This window comes from Littorina saxatilis, linkage group LG3 (genome assembly GCF_037325665.1).
Source record: "Littorina saxatilis isolate snail1 linkage group LG3, US_GU_Lsax_2.0, whole genome shotgun sequence".
NCBI lineage: Eukaryota > Metazoa > Mollusca > Gastropoda > Littorinimorpha > Littorinidae > Littorina > Littorina saxatilis.
In genome coordinates, this window is record NC_090247.1 from 31,566,765 (window position 1) to 31,582,049 (window position 15,285).

At 41.4% G+C, this 15,285-nt stretch overlaps 1 protein-coding gene across 1 annotated transcript in view; it reads right to left on the reverse strand.

Annotated features, from left to right (window-relative positions):
- The window catches only part of LOC138962160 (organic cation transporter protein-like), a 16,203-nt gene extending 6,911 nt beyond the window's left edge, over positions 1 to 9,292 (reverse strand). Inside the window, exons 1-6 of the mRNA XM_070333887.1 lie at positions 8,765 to 9,292; positions 7,577 to 7,728; positions 5,127 to 5,388; positions 4,100 to 4,203; positions 2,495 to 2,649; positions 1,458 to 1,626 (exon numbers count right to left, since the gene is read on the reverse strand). Of these exons, the coding sequence (XP_070189988.1) occupies positions 1,458 to 1,626; positions 2,495 to 2,649; positions 4,100 to 4,203; positions 5,127 to 5,388; positions 7,577 to 7,728; positions 8,765 to 8,917 (995 nt within the window). The 5' untranslated portion in view covers positions 8,918 to 9,292. The remainder of the gene's footprint in view (positions 1 to 1,457; positions 1,627 to 2,494; positions 2,650 to 4,099; positions 4,204 to 5,126; positions 5,389 to 7,576; positions 7,729 to 8,764) is intronic.
- Between the last annotated feature and the right edge of the window lie 5,993 nt (positions 9,293 to 15,285).

Consider the following 15,285-nt stretch of genomic DNA (forward strand, 5'->3'; position numbering starts at 1 on the left):
AATCAACTTGGGGACAAATCATGTATGCCGCACCGAATATGCATACCAGCGCTCATTGGTCTAAAACATATGTAAATATTGTGCAGCAAAGGGAAGCTACCCACGGAAAAATAATCATCGAATATCCTGTTATCAACCAATGAGCGCTGGTATGCATATTCGGTTTACACGAGAAGGAGTGTGTCTCAAGCCCATTATCATCAACTGGTCTGCTTCGCTTAGCTGGGTGCACGAAGCTTCGGTACTGACTTTTCTGAAAAGAGTCTTCGCGTAGTCTTGGCAAAGTCAACTTCGGACTCAATTAAAGAAGTCAAAAAACAAAGAGACTGCCAACGTTGCAAAATTCAGAATCAAATGAACAACAAGTCGCGTAAGGCGAAATTACTACATTTCGTCAAGCTGTGGAACTCACAGAATGAAACTGAACGCAACGCAACGCAGCAAGACCGTATACTCGTAGCATCGTCACTCCACCGCCCGTGGCAAAGGCAGTGCCAGTGGAATTGACAAGAAGAGCGGGGTATTCGTTGCGCTGAGAAGGATAGCACGCTTTTCTGTAGCTCTCTTCGTTTTAACTTTCTGAGCGTGTTTTTAATCCAAACATATCATATCTATATGTTTTTGGAATCAGGAACCGACAAGGAATAAGATGAAAGTGTTTTTAAATTGATTTCGAAAAAAAAATGTTGATCATAATTTTTATATATTTAATTTTCAGAGCTTGTTGTTAATCCAAATATAACATATTTATATGTTTTTGGAATCAGCAAATGATGGAGAATAAGATGAACGTAAATTTGGATCATTTTATAAAAAAATATTTTTTTATACAATTTTCAGATTTTTAATGACCAAAGTCATTAATTAATTTTTAAGCCACCAAGCTGAAATGCAATACCGAAGTCCGGGCTTCGTCGAAGATTACTTGACCAAAATTTCAACCAATTTGGTTGAAAAATGAGGGCATGACAGTGCCGCCTCAACTTTCACGAAAAGCCGGATATGACGTCATCAAAGACATTTATCAAAAAAATGAAAAACATGTCTGATGATATCATACCCAGGAACTCTCATGTCAAATTTCATAAAGATCGGCCCAGTAGTTTAGTCTGAATCGCTCTACACACACACACACAGAGACAGACACACACACACACACGCACATACACCACGACCCTCGTCTCGATTCCCCCCTCTATGTTAAAACATTTAGTCAAAACTTGACTAAATGTAAAAAAAGACAGGTTGTTGGAACGATTGTTATTGACAAAACAATACGTTACTTTCAAAAATAAATAGAGCCAACGTTCTTTAAAGTACACAGACAAACAATGAGTAACAAGAACTTAGCTTGATAGTTTGGAGCAAAATGACGAAGATGGCATGATGTATACTCATACCTTTAAACATGTCCAAGGAACCACTGTTCTGACATCCTCCAGCCCAACTATACTTACCACCAATACGACAGAAAAGGGATGGCCAAGCAGGCAGTGGTCAGCTGGAGGTGTGTCCACTCACGGAGCCAGAAGGCCAGAGGGGCCAGCAGCACCATCCCCACTGACCAGAAGGACATGAGACCGTAACCTGTCCACTTGCGTTTGGACGGTCCCACAAGTTCCATGCCTGTACAGGTGGTGCATACAGCGTTGAAAGATGTGACAGCGTTTGGGAAAGGGGACAAAGTTGCACACACACAACAATCGAATTAAATGCCTAAAGACACATGTCACAGTCTTTCCTGTGTAAGCAGTTCGACTCAGAAATCTCAGATGTGGCCAGGCTTTTACATGGAATAAGATCATCCCTCCACATGGTCACATACCAAACATGAACAGCCCGGGTGTTCTCTGTGTACACTGGGAATTTGTTGATGAATTAATTTCGTAAAAGCACTAATGACTTTCTAAGAAATGTCTTCATTCAAAAATTTGAATTCACCACAGCAAGCCTTCACGGTGTTAATTTTCGTTGTGTGCCAAAGTGGAGGGATGATCTTATTCCATGTAAAATCCTGGCCACATCAGAAATGGTTAGCTGAATCGTTTACACGGGAAACATTCTGATTTCAAAACAACCGTCGGCTGGTGAAAATGTACTGACTTTTACATTTTAAGATTTTTGTGTCTCTCCGCGGGTCACATCTATTTAAACACCAAATGGTTTCGCGAAAGTACAAAAACTGGACAGATTAGTTTGCTTACGACCCTGTTTCCATGTGCATGTTTTGTGTAAATCCCTTACCTTCTTATCTAATTCCCGAAAAAAAAACTTCTTGTGCATTCAAAAACATGAAATTCCTAAAGTACTAAAGAATGAATTAATCTGTTCATTGCATGTAACGTAGCAGCCGTAATCCCAGTTAATTACATTACAAATTAATTTTGTCAACAATTCCAACATGGCATGACGATTTTAAAGATTCGACGCTGCATCTTAAACACTCCCAGTTTTATCAACACAAAAACTTGTGAGGATAAGGACAATGTCTTACTCATAACGAAGGCGGGACACAACAGACCCGACACTGACGCTCCAACGAAGAACATCAAACCCATCAGTACTGCAAAATGATTGGTCCACGTGACCGCCAAAGCCGCTGCTATGTGCACCACTATTGACACCATCAGTACAGGTTTTCTCCCAAAACTGAAAATTCAAAATCAGAAAAATGCAGGTTAGTCAAGATAAACACATATTTTAGAAAAAAAACCTCCCTCAGACTTTTCTGCCTGATATAACGTCAGAGGAGAGAGGACAATAAGATAGCTGTTGATGGGGGGGGGGGGGGGGGGGGGGAGGGGGGGGGCTGAGGGCATCATAACATCGAACTCATTTGAGACGGCACTTTTCGTAGACTTGCAGGAATTATGGGATGAGGTTGGCTGAAAAACGTTAACACTTTCTACCCCACCTATGTTGACCAAGGTTTTTTTTTAACCGAGACCAGCTGTGCTGCAGCAGGTCACTCAGAATTGTAGTAACTGTGCAGTAACTGTGCATCAACACGCTGGAATGCTGGCGTTAGATCGACGTTACAGGAAGCGATTGAAGCTAACAGTCTGATCGATATACGTACCTGGTCAGATAGAGCCATATGAGTGGGTACGGATATATCCGTACCTGGGAGACAATGAGTTATTACGAACAGCGACACAATACCTGGGATTAGGTTTTTTATGGATAATTTGAAACTCAGCAAGATGATTGAAAAAATTGTACTGCTAATCTTGTCAATCACCATGGATTAGTGACGGGCGCAGTGGCGTGGTGGTAAGACGTCGGCCTAGCGCCTCCTAATCCGGAGATCGTGAGATCGAATCCCGGTCGCTGCCGCCTGGTGGGTTAAGAGTGGAGATTTCTTCGATCTCCCAGGTCAACTTATGTGCAGACCTGTTAGTGACTTAACCCCCTTCGTGTGTACACGCAAGCACAAGACCAAGTGCGCACGGAAAAGATCCTGTATCCCATGTCAGAGTTCGGTGGGTTATAGAAACACGAAAATACCCAGCATGCCTCCCCCGAAATCGGCGTATGCTGCCTGAATGGCGGGGTAAAAACAGTCATACACGTAAAATCCCACTCGTGCTAAAACATGAGTGAACGTGGGAGTCTAAGCCTATGAACGAAGAAGAAGAAGAAGAAGAAGAAGAAGAAGAAGAAGAAGAAGAAGAAGAAGAAGAAGAAGAAGAAGAAGACGAAGAAGAAGAAGAAGAAGAAGAAGAAGAAGAAGAACCATGGATTAGTTCAGGTGTTAACGAGGGATAAGAAGATCAAAGCATCCTGCTACTTTGACACTTATACCAAAAGTCATTTGCCTGGTTGCCTTCTGTTACGAGTGAAATTGTATTGTGTGATTTTAGTGAATTTTGATTTTTTTCATGAATTCAACGTTCCAATAATTTAACATTTCTTGTATTTTGATTCTTGATGTGGAACGTTAGCAGTCGATCTGTTTGGGGTTTTCAAGTTTGAAGACTGCGTCGCTGTTTGACAAAAAATTGCACCTAGTGAAACCCCTGCTTAATAAAGCAGCCGTTTATGTTCGTCTATGAGGCTGAGTTCATCGTACGCTCGTATTGAAAGAAAACCCACTTACACATCTGACGTAAGGCCGCAAACCTGGCTGCCCACAAGTGACCCTAGCATGACCATCATCTGGGCGTGAGAGCGGTGCAGGCTTCTGTCACACACCAGGTCCAGCTGCACAGATAATATTTAAAAATAACATATGTGTGAATGTAGGTCTTGGTAGTTACTTAATGGATGAGGCGACAGTTTGTGTGGGACTCGGATGAGAGCGTTGCAAGCTCAATGTATAAATACTGCCACCAATTTGAATCTGTCTCTGTCTCTTTGTTTCTCCGTCTCTCCGTCTCTCTCTCCACCTCTCTGTCTCTGTCTCTGTCTCTCTTTCTCTCTGTCTCTTTCTCTGTCTCTCTCTCTCTCTCTCTCTCTCTCTCTCTCTCTCTCTCTCTCTCTCTCTTTTTCTTTGATTAATAACATTTACGTAATTCGGTATGTATATACCCCTTCAGCAACGAACAAGCCTAGTTTGTGACAATCACTTAGTGATCCCAAAATTACTAAACATTTAGCTGCATATGAACAACTAGATGAATACCCGGCTTCGCCGGGAAGAAGTAGAGCCGAAAAGCCGGGTGAGTGGCGCACCGTACGCCGGCTTCGCCGTACGCGATTGACGCCACACGAAGGAAGGGAGATAAACGCGCAAAACACTGGAGAAGATAAGGAAGAGTTACTGGGAATGGATGTACAAAAAACCCATAAAAACCAAAATCGGTTCAGCGCTGCGCGCTGAGAGCACGTGTTGAAAATTTTCATCGACCAGATTGTGTCCGGGGTCTACCTGAATATGCCCACCAAATTTGAAGCAGATCCATCGACAACTTTGGCCGTGCATCGCGAAGTGACAGACAGACAGACAGACAGACATACACACACAAGCCGTATATAGTTATAGATGTTAAACGTGGTAAAGAACAACAGCAAAATTCATGATGCCAAAAGTTTCAAAAAGTGTAGAATTTCAGCCACAAACTTTACAAATATGACATCACTCTTGTAGTTACTTTGCAGGTAATGTTAAACACACGACAACGTACATCAGTGGTGATTGTGGAACGATATGTTGATGTGTCATACACGTATCTGGTGCATGACGTCACCGCCTGTTGTTGATCTGGGTCTGGGTCTCGTGTGTCATTGTGTGTCAGTGTGATGTTTTCGAGATTTGTGACGTGGATGTAGACGTAACAAGAGGAATAGCCAGACGGATGTCCAGGTGGGATAGAGGTATTAATGAGCAAGGCGTGATGTTCGCTCTGTTCTCTCCAGGTATCATTTTCCTCGCTAGGTAAGGCACACCTGAACAAATATATAAAAGTTTAGAAATGAGCATTGTTAGCCTTTGTTTTCATATCTACAGGAATATAAAGGTGGAATGGAGGCATTATTGATCAAAAGAATGCTAATCGCTCCAAACTTCCCATTTTTCGACGTCAGGTGAGGCACACCTGTAAAATCATTAGGTTACACCTGTTAATACAGAACAAACAAACAGAGTAGCGTCCAGGGTTGAGTTGCACGAAGCAAATATAGGTGTCATCCGAATGGGCGTTGTTGCAATCAAAGCTGGCGTGTGAAAGCAACTTTCTGTGTTTTGAGTTTATAAAATGTTGGGATAAGTATGTTAGGTTTGAGGATGCACAGTTCTGTAGGTTCCTCTCAGTATTCCACCCCCTCGGTTTTCAGTTGTAAATATTAAGCTTAGTGATTGAATGTGGAAGCTACGTTGGGTCAAAGGTTACAGAAGATTTGCATCGTGCAGCAAGGCACGTTGGGTCAAAGGTCACAGAAGATTTGGGTCGTGCAGCGAAGACAAGAATCGCGATCTTGTTTCCGACTCATTGCCTCTTTGTTTTTCCTTAGACCTGTCATTCTGCTTGCTCGGCTTTGTTAGATGTTTGCATATCTTGTTGCTATGTTCTTTGCTTTTATTATTATTTTTTATTTGCGCTTCGTTTAGCGATACAACGTCTTGTGCACGGGTCAAAATTGGTGTGTCAGGGGTCAATTGGTTTGACTTGAACTTGACGTTCGTGTTTCTCCGAACGTCTGTGTATCGAAACACAGATACACGCACTCCATGACTTTGTGAGAAGACAAAACATATCACCAGGTTTTATTTGTTTGTGATGAATTTATGACCTTTCATGAAATAGTTTTGTTTTTTGTTTACTTGTGCCAGTTTGCCAGTTCGTTTTTGGAACTTTGCAAAGCAGTGTCGTCTGTCTAGGTCTGGGGAAACGCCAATGAAAAGAGCCGAAGAATCCCCGAGCGTTTCTAGTGGGTTTGCTTTTGATTATCCATGTATAACCTGCTTCCTGCAACTATGGTAACCGGGGATTTATTGCATGGGGAACATGAGATTTATTTCCCAGGTGTTTGTGAATGAAAACTCGTGAAAATGATGACAATATAAGATGTTTGGTGGCTTGTTGACAGACCAGCTTTTTTGTTGGTCCAAGGGGACCATATCGTCTTTTGTTTCCTCTTTATCGACCAAGGCCGAAGGCCGCGGTTGATAAATATGAGACAAAAGGCGATATGCTCCCCGAGGACCAACAACAAAATGCTGGTCTGACGACAAGCCACCAAACATCGTTTTTGTCATCATTTTGGTTGTGCAACAAAATGCACAATAACCCACAGGGAGACGAATTTTTAGAATTCAACTCCGGGCCACAAAGCATCGTCACAGTAGCTCGAGATAACACGTCAACCTTGTATGTGACGTCAAACGTAGCTTGTTGACGCTTTTCTTCCAGTCTGAAAATGTACAGAGCTGCGATCATACGTGTGAGTTCAGTAAGTGTTGAGCATATTTCTTTTCTTTTTGAGTGTTTATGACTTTTCGTTGTGGATTTAGCGATTACAGAGATAAGTTGCAAATTGACCATGAGTCGCCGCGGTAATTATCAACATTGATTGGGTCTTTGAGAGTGAATGCTTACAATCGTTGTCCTCGGAAACACAAATCCAAAGCCGCGATGTTTCCACACATCAAACAATCAGCCTGATTGGCTTTTACTTTGACAATCCACGTTTCACCTGAAAGCTCAAACCCATTCACCACCTCGATTTATTGCCTGAGGAACATGACATTTATTTCCCAGGTGCTTGTGAATGAAAACTCGTGAAAATGATGACAATAATTATACGTTATTTGCGTTTTTGACCAAAATATGACATTTTACACAGATCGAGACAGTCATTGTTCTCCGAGACCGCGATAGTTTCTGACGTCACATGGCTCAAAGAAGGGAAATCCAATGTCCAATCGATACATTGAGATTTATTGAGATTTATTGAGATTTATTGTGATTTCAACTAATCAGACCCCGCGGCTTGCTCCCAAACAGTTAGGTGGCACCCAGTTTCGCTTCGTGCACCTTAGCCATGGTGCCAGGAATGGATCTAATGAAATGAAAGATATGAAGACAACTCTGTTTCTCCTTGACGGAAGATTTAGGGAAAGAATAATAATGCATACCTGTGTGACGGCACTGCCAGCGTGAAGACAGAGATGAGAGTCTGAACACACCCAGAGACGTACAGCAGACCAAGCAACAGCAATATGCGCTTCTGATGACGTCCGAATTCCCCTAGTGACGTCAGAATGTCGTCATACGTCACTTCTTCTGGCTGAGGAAAAAGGGCATTAAAAGCGAGAGAGAGAGAGAGAGAGACAGAGAGAGACAGACAGACAGACAGACAGACAGAGAGAGACAGAGATGAAATTAAAGATAAGTTAACCTTTCCGAATATCTCATTTTGAAAATCAAAATAGATACGCCCCGGTTTTTACATCGACTGAAAGAGTTAGCATATTTCCCCTTGGACCCACACTAATATTACAGCCTGGCTGCTTTCTGCGCAGATGTCAAAAACAAACGTTGAACTAATTCTTTAAAAAAAAATATTAAAAAATGTAATTCTTTTCATCCTCTCTTCTCTTAATTTTGTTTTTGACACCAATGTCAATCCTCTAAATCCATTCAGGAAACAAATCCCTGCTCTGTGTATAGGAACCATCCAAACTGTGTGTGTGTGTGTGTGTGTGTGTGTGTGTGTGTGTGTGTGTGTGTGTGTGTGTGTGTGTGTGTGTGTAAGGGTGTGTGTGTGTGTGTTTGTTTGTTTGTTTGTTTGTTTGTTTATTTGTATTTGTTGGGATTTCTTTTCTCAACTAGAACTATGCTTTGACGTATTTCACCCAAAAGCCAGGACAGAATCTCGATCCTGAGTGATTAAAAAACGTCTAGATAGTTTACACTACAAAGACGGTATCTTTGACATCTGCTTGTCTTTAACTCTGTAAATATGTCATTTCCTTTGCCTGCCACGTATCAACTTTTTTTTCGGGTAAACAGGTAAACAGGTTCCACATTTATACTTGAATGCAAATTTCTCATAAAACATGAACAAGTAGGTAGCACTAACCAAACCTGAAATAAAAGAAATATCCTTGAAACAAAGACGGTCCTCTCAAATCGATTTAAGGCGGGCAGAGTATGTTCTTCCTGCATGTTCGCGTCGCAACCCCTGCATCCACTATACATTGTTTCATCAAAAACATAACACCCGCCGGCGTAGCAACCATACAAAAAGGCACTAACCACGCAAACAAAACTCAAATAAAACAGAATGCGAGAGAAAACAGTATGAACAGATGGCACTTTACCTGTGAGGAAAGGAATTCCTTATTTTCCTCGTCATTATCCACGTCCTTTTGCTGCTTTGACTGGCTCTTCCCCGGACACAGTGAAAAACTTTCATCTTTAGCTGACATGGTGCGGTCTTTCTGCGGAGTCCCTGTAGTCTTCTCAGTGTCCATTGTTTAACAGAGGCTTTTTACAACAAATTGTTATTAATTTTTTGCTCTTCTGCGACTTTTCGTTTTTGGGCGTAAAACACAGTTTACGACAAGATGTAAGTAGTACGACCAAAAAGAAAAAGAAAAAGAAAAAGAAAGGTTTAAAAACAAAGTAGTACGGCCTTGATGTTTTCTTCTTTGCCTTTTGGAATAGAGAACGGTTATACACAGAATGGTGTGATGTAGTCTTGTTTATTGCACTATTTTAGTATTGTACGCAGTTTCAAACTCAGTACTGAGTTCGCAACAATGGTGAGTAGTGGCTTACTCTATAGTAACCTTTTCGTATTAAGAGGCCGAACATAAAACCACAACACACACCGAACCCCCCTGCCCTTCTCCCATGGACACGTACGCTCACAGAACAGGTTTGACAAGTAGTTTACTGCGTTTGGGTTTTTGTCTCTGACTATATTACATTATATCAGAGACTTTTATCAACAGGTAGTTGACAATAATGTGTGACATTACCGACTTTGTGAAGTTGTGTGTGTAGTTATCTAAAGGAGGGTTAACGACGGGTCAAGTCTTGAGCGTATATGCTGGAAGGGTCTGGAAAGATCTACGAGCGCATAAGAATATGGGAGCGGGCGATAAGGATTTGGTGTGTGTATATGTGTGCGATGGTGCGTCAGCTCGTGTGTGTGTGTGTGTGTGTGTGTGTGTGTGTGTGTGTGTGTGCATGGGAGGGTATGTGGCTGTATGTATGTGTGTGTGTTTGTCTGTCTGTCTCTTTCTCTGTCTCTTTCTCTGTCTCTTTCTCTGTCTCTGGTTGTATCTCTGTCTCTGTCTCTGTCTCTGTCTCTGTCTCTGTGTGTTTGTGTCTTTATGTCTGTCCGTCTGTCTGTCTATCTGCCTGTTTGTATGCCGTATGCGTGCGTGTGGGCACGCGTATGATTGTGTGTGTGTGTCTACATGTGTGTCCGTCTGGCTGGGTCAGAATGTCGGCTAAGATCACTTGAAGTAGTCCACCCTGGGCGATAACATACCACTACAAAATCTACATGTGCGTGCCAGTAAGTTGTATCAAAGGGAATGTCCTAGCAATTTAGGTCAAGGTCACTCATATCATTTGCCTCTCTACATCAACCTCAAGGACAATATTGCATTGTGTCATGTTCACGTGCTTCCATTAAGGTTCAGGGCTTATTCATCACATGAAGTTTTCTGGGGGCGTGAGGATAAAGAGTATAATTAGCGTATATAGCAATTGCAAAATATTAATGAAGAAAACTCTTTCATCAGTTCCAAACGTAACAGAATCATATTTCGACACTTCCAAAATGTTTTACTTCGAACAGTTGAATCTAATAAACTCAAATCGTTGTGTAGTATTAGTAATGCTCGGGGCCAGGAGCATTGCAAGATTTCGTAACCGTGTTATCTTATTGTGTTATTCTGTTCTAAGAGCTACTTAAATGAGTGCTATATGTAGAGGTTACATGCCGAGTCTCAGTGATTATTAAAAATAATGGTCGAAGTTAGCGGATCATGAAAAATGCGAGCTTTAGCGAGCTTTTTCATGACCGCGAACTGAGACCATTATTTTTTATAATCACTGAGACGAGGTGTGTAACCTCTTTATTCCTCCTTTCTTCAGTTATTCAAAGAAAAGAGGTTTTTTTGCGAAAGTTTGATCGAATCCTATTCACTCAACCAGTCAACCTGCGCAGGCGATCGATCAATGCGCGGTTGTATAGTTCCGTGCAAATCATTCCATTCTGTTAACACTTCTTGTCAGTTTTCCTATTTTGGACTAAAATCAAGTACACAGATATGCTGTTATTCTGCTGTGGTGGCAAAGGCAGATATTGTGTGTTCTGTATATGTTTTGGTATCGCTTAGGATAATGTTCTTTCGTCAAATGGGACTGGCAGACGAACTTTTGCACCTGTGTTCCAACGTTAAAAACTGTATGAAGTTCAGTTTTCTGGGGAAAATAGTGAATGAAACTGCTTTATGTTGTTTAAATTGATCAGATGTGTGCATTTGGCTGCGTGTGATCTGTTTATCAAATGAAATATTTTTGAAAACTGACCGTCGGATTGCAGTCTGTTGTCGAAGAAACTGAGTGAAAAGAAGGGGAACTACTCTTGTCGCTAGACAAAGTATGAGTTACTTGCTTGGGAAATTGCTTGTGATGAACGTTTGAGCACGGCAGATCTAGATTCAGAAAACAACCGAACTCATGGATTTTATATGGAGATTCATGTGTTCAGGCCTGTAGTTGTTAATTTAAATGCGGTATGTTTGTATTGTTTGCTCCAGAGATGTATACTTCGTACATTAGAGCGTTCGGAACTTTTCAGTCGCAAAAAATAGTACCGAAACAGAACAACTTCTCAACCCATTGCACTATCGAGGATTCAGGCTGTTGCTGGTTCGTTATTTGTTTGGTTGCTGGGTCATTATCGAAAACTAACTAGCCCTACACGTTTACAGAGGTAAAGAAGCAGAGGGGGGAATATATATAAATGTAAGTAAATCCAGCACCGTAGGACCAGTATCAGCACTGTTATCTATTCATTTTGTTGTTATTCTTTTTTTTATTTGTTTACTTGTCAGACCTTGAATCAGGAAAGTAAAGCATTTGTTTTATTTGTGTTATCCTTTTGAAGTAATGACTCTTTCTCTTTCTATGACTATTTGTCTTTGTAAGAATCTTTCTCTTTCTATGTTATTGTCCGTCTGTGTGTCTGTGTGTCTTTGTGTCTGTGCGCTCATGCGCACACACACACGCACACACACACACACGCACACACACACACACACCCACACCCACACACACACACACACACACACACACACACACACACACAAGGAGCCACTTACTTTGACACGAAAATCTGTACTCCAAATTGTTTCTGGAAAGCACCAACTGGTTCTGCTAATTCAAGCCCGTATTAACCTGCGCTTGTGTTATAAATAGCTTCGATTGGCTCATTTATAAACTTGGGCAATCCATTGTCCACGTCGCTGATCCGTGTTAAGGCCATGTCAGACGGGGAGATTTCAAGTTGCCGCAGTTTACTTCATCACTTTGTCACGATTTTGTTTCACTGCTGCAAAGCGATAAAAAAAAAATGTCTTGTGAAAGGACTGATGACAATGGATTTTAGTGCTAAGGATTATCGATCTTAAGAACTATGTCCGGTTAAGACAAAAAATTGGTTTTGGTGTGTGTCTGCGCACAAAAATGTCAGCTTGAGTGGAATGGAGAACGAGGAACATAATTATAAGTTTGCGGTGATTTTTTTGATTTTTTTTTTTTTGCGGAACCAATTAACAGGTAGCTGAGAGAATGAGAATTAGCAATGAAAGGAGCTAATTCCTTTATGAAAGACGTTACTTCATGTCAATGCTTGTCCTTCTTGCAAATACCAGGAGATTGGTTCTGCTAAGCTCTCGCTTACCGTTGATGTATGTTTGGAGCGCTTACATCCTTTTGCTTCTTTGGTGAATGTCTTGTTTTTATCATGGGCGAGACAATATCTAGCGAATAGAGCCCGTTGAGATTGCTGTGATTGCCTTTAACTTCTTGGCGATTTTAACTTCTTTAATGGCTTGATTTATCATAGCTTAATTGGCTCATTTAAGTATTGAATTTACACTTCGCGGTAAACTCGACAACACACGTACATTCGGCTTCCCGAAGAATCAACTGATATGGTACGAATCTATTTGATTAGGTACCTTTCGCATACCAGTTTCCACCAGTCAACAAAAAATACTTCAGCGCTTACCACCGGAATTGTAGCCGTAAAACGTATGTAGTACTGGTTTTGATCAGGTGACAAAAAAGTAACGGAGCTTCCTGCAAACAACGGATGGTTCGGTCAAATCGTCTGACTCGCACTTAAACGGCAAACATTTTAAAAAGCGTACAGTACACCGGGATATTTCGAAACGCGTGAAACCATTTTTCAACGTGTTCCGACTGACTCGTTTTCACACCCAACTTGTTTCCTTTGAACGACTGACCAAAACGAGCATTTTCGCATCGCTTGAAAGAGCAGCGATTTGACAATTACTTACTGAAACATGACATTGCTAGTCTAAGGGGCTGGACTTTATAAGTGTGTGTGTGAGTGTGTGTGTGTGTGTGTGTGTGTGTGTGTGTGTGTGTGTGTGTGTGTGTGTTTGTGTGTGTTTGTGTGTGTGTGTGTGTGTGTGTGTGTGTGTGTGTGTGTGTGTGTGTGTGTGTGGGTGGGTGGGTGCGCGCGATTGTGTTAGTGTGTGTGTTAGTGTGTGTGTGTGTGTGTGTGTGTGTGTGTGTGTGTGTGTGTGTAAGTGTGATTTCCGGCAAACATCTTCCGTTAAGCGCGAAGTCTTTATATCAGAAAAAGCATAGCTACGGCAAAGTACTTCGTCTCCTACTTCGCTTCGCAGGTTTTGACTTGAGAATTCCCAGAGCGATTCTCAAAAAACTACTGGGCCGATCTTAATGGAACTTTACATGCAAATTCTTTCAAATAAAATCCTTTGACGCTTTTTTCCGGTTTTTTTCCCTCGATAAATGTCTTTGATGACGTCATATCCGGCTATGAAAGTTGAGGCGGCACTGTGACGACTTTATTTTTCAATCAATTTGATTGAAATCTTTGACTCAGTCCGGACTATGGAATTGCGTTTAAGCCTGAAAGCTTAAAAAGTAATCAATAAGTTTGTTAATTAAAGTTGTCATGAAAATTGAATTTTCACAAACAGGTTTAAAAATGTATTTCTTATTATTTCCTGAATCCAAAAATATAGGCTTATACTATAGAAATGTTATGCTTACTCTGAAAATGTGCTCACAAATAGGTTATTTAAGTACAATCTTCACATTCATCGCAGAGACGAGCATGACCCGTCTTGATGTAGTCTCGGTGATGACTGATTTTCAGTGTTGATCTTTAAGTGTCGGGCCGTCACATTGAATAAATAGTTTGATATGGCTTCACGCGGCTCGTTTATCTCTGTCGCCAAGAGATCGCCATTATCTTCTATTATTTACCCCTAGAGGCTGCCCGTGTATGTTTTAACTTTCTTTTATCATCTCTTATGACACCACCGATCCTTGGGTAGACAACTATTGCAACTCAGAATTGTACATTCTTTTTTTTTCTTTTTCTTTTTTTCTTTTTTTAAACCCAAGGATGTCGTTTGGCCTCAGGATGCAGCTGGGATAAAGCCCAATAGTAACTTTGAGTTTGTCGAAGTTTGGTAGGGTTACCGACATTTTTTGGCGCCAACTGCTCCTACTTCGGGAAATTGCCAAAACTGTTACGGTCTTTTTGCCAAATGTGGCGAAGAAATTGAATCGTAGCAACATCCCTGAATTCTTGTTTGTTTACAATATCTGCGCTTTGTTTGCTTAATCCAGATTAATTTCCGATAACCGTTATTTAGTACAGCACTTCAGCAATGTAGACAGCATCTTCCTTACGTGCTCTGTTTGAGGAGGGATTTGATTTAGTAGGTAACACAGGTCTCTAAGGACCACGGGGGAATCTCTCTGTAAACAAAAACTTCATAAGTTGCAACAGACGGGCGGAGTGGTTGAGTGAATAAGACGCCGGCCTCCCAAGTGGACGGTCGTGGGTTCGAATCCCGGCCGCGCCTGGTGGGTTAAGGGTGGAGATTTTTCCGATCTCCCAGGTCAGACCTAGTACCTGCTTGGGCCTTATCCCCCTTCGTGTGTACATACAAGCACAAGACCAAGTGCGCACAGAAAAGATCCATTTCAGAGTTCGGTGGGCTTTAGAAACACGAAAATACCAAGTATGCATCCCCCGAAAGCGGCGTATGGCTGCCTGAATGAGGGGTAAAATTGGTCATACACGTAAAATACCACTCGTGCAAAAAACCACGAGTGAACGTGGGAGTATCTGCCCATGAACGCAGACATGGTATGTTAAGAGTTCGGTTTAATTAGGTGATACATTCGAGTTGTCTTTTGGTATGTGTCCAAGTGAAGGTGTGGTCTTATCCGATGTAAAAGCCTTGCCAGATCTGAGAAGGTGGGCTAAACTGTTTACTCGGGAAGGGGTCAGCCTTAGTTTGAGATGCAAGCAAGAGTCTCGATCAACAAGTTATGCCGCGCTGTATCCGTAAAGTTTTCAATGTAATGATACTTCTTTTGTTTGTTGCACATGCATATTGACCCAAGGCCCAGCTCGCAATTAAGAAGAAAATATGGAAATGTTGACACTGACATAAGAAAAGTTGTTTATTAATTAGTTTTTCCCCATTCATTTATTGGGGGTTTTCATTAACATTAGCATTATGCTTATTTGTGTTTTTATAATAGTTATTCATTTTTTTGTACTCTCACATCAAATACAACA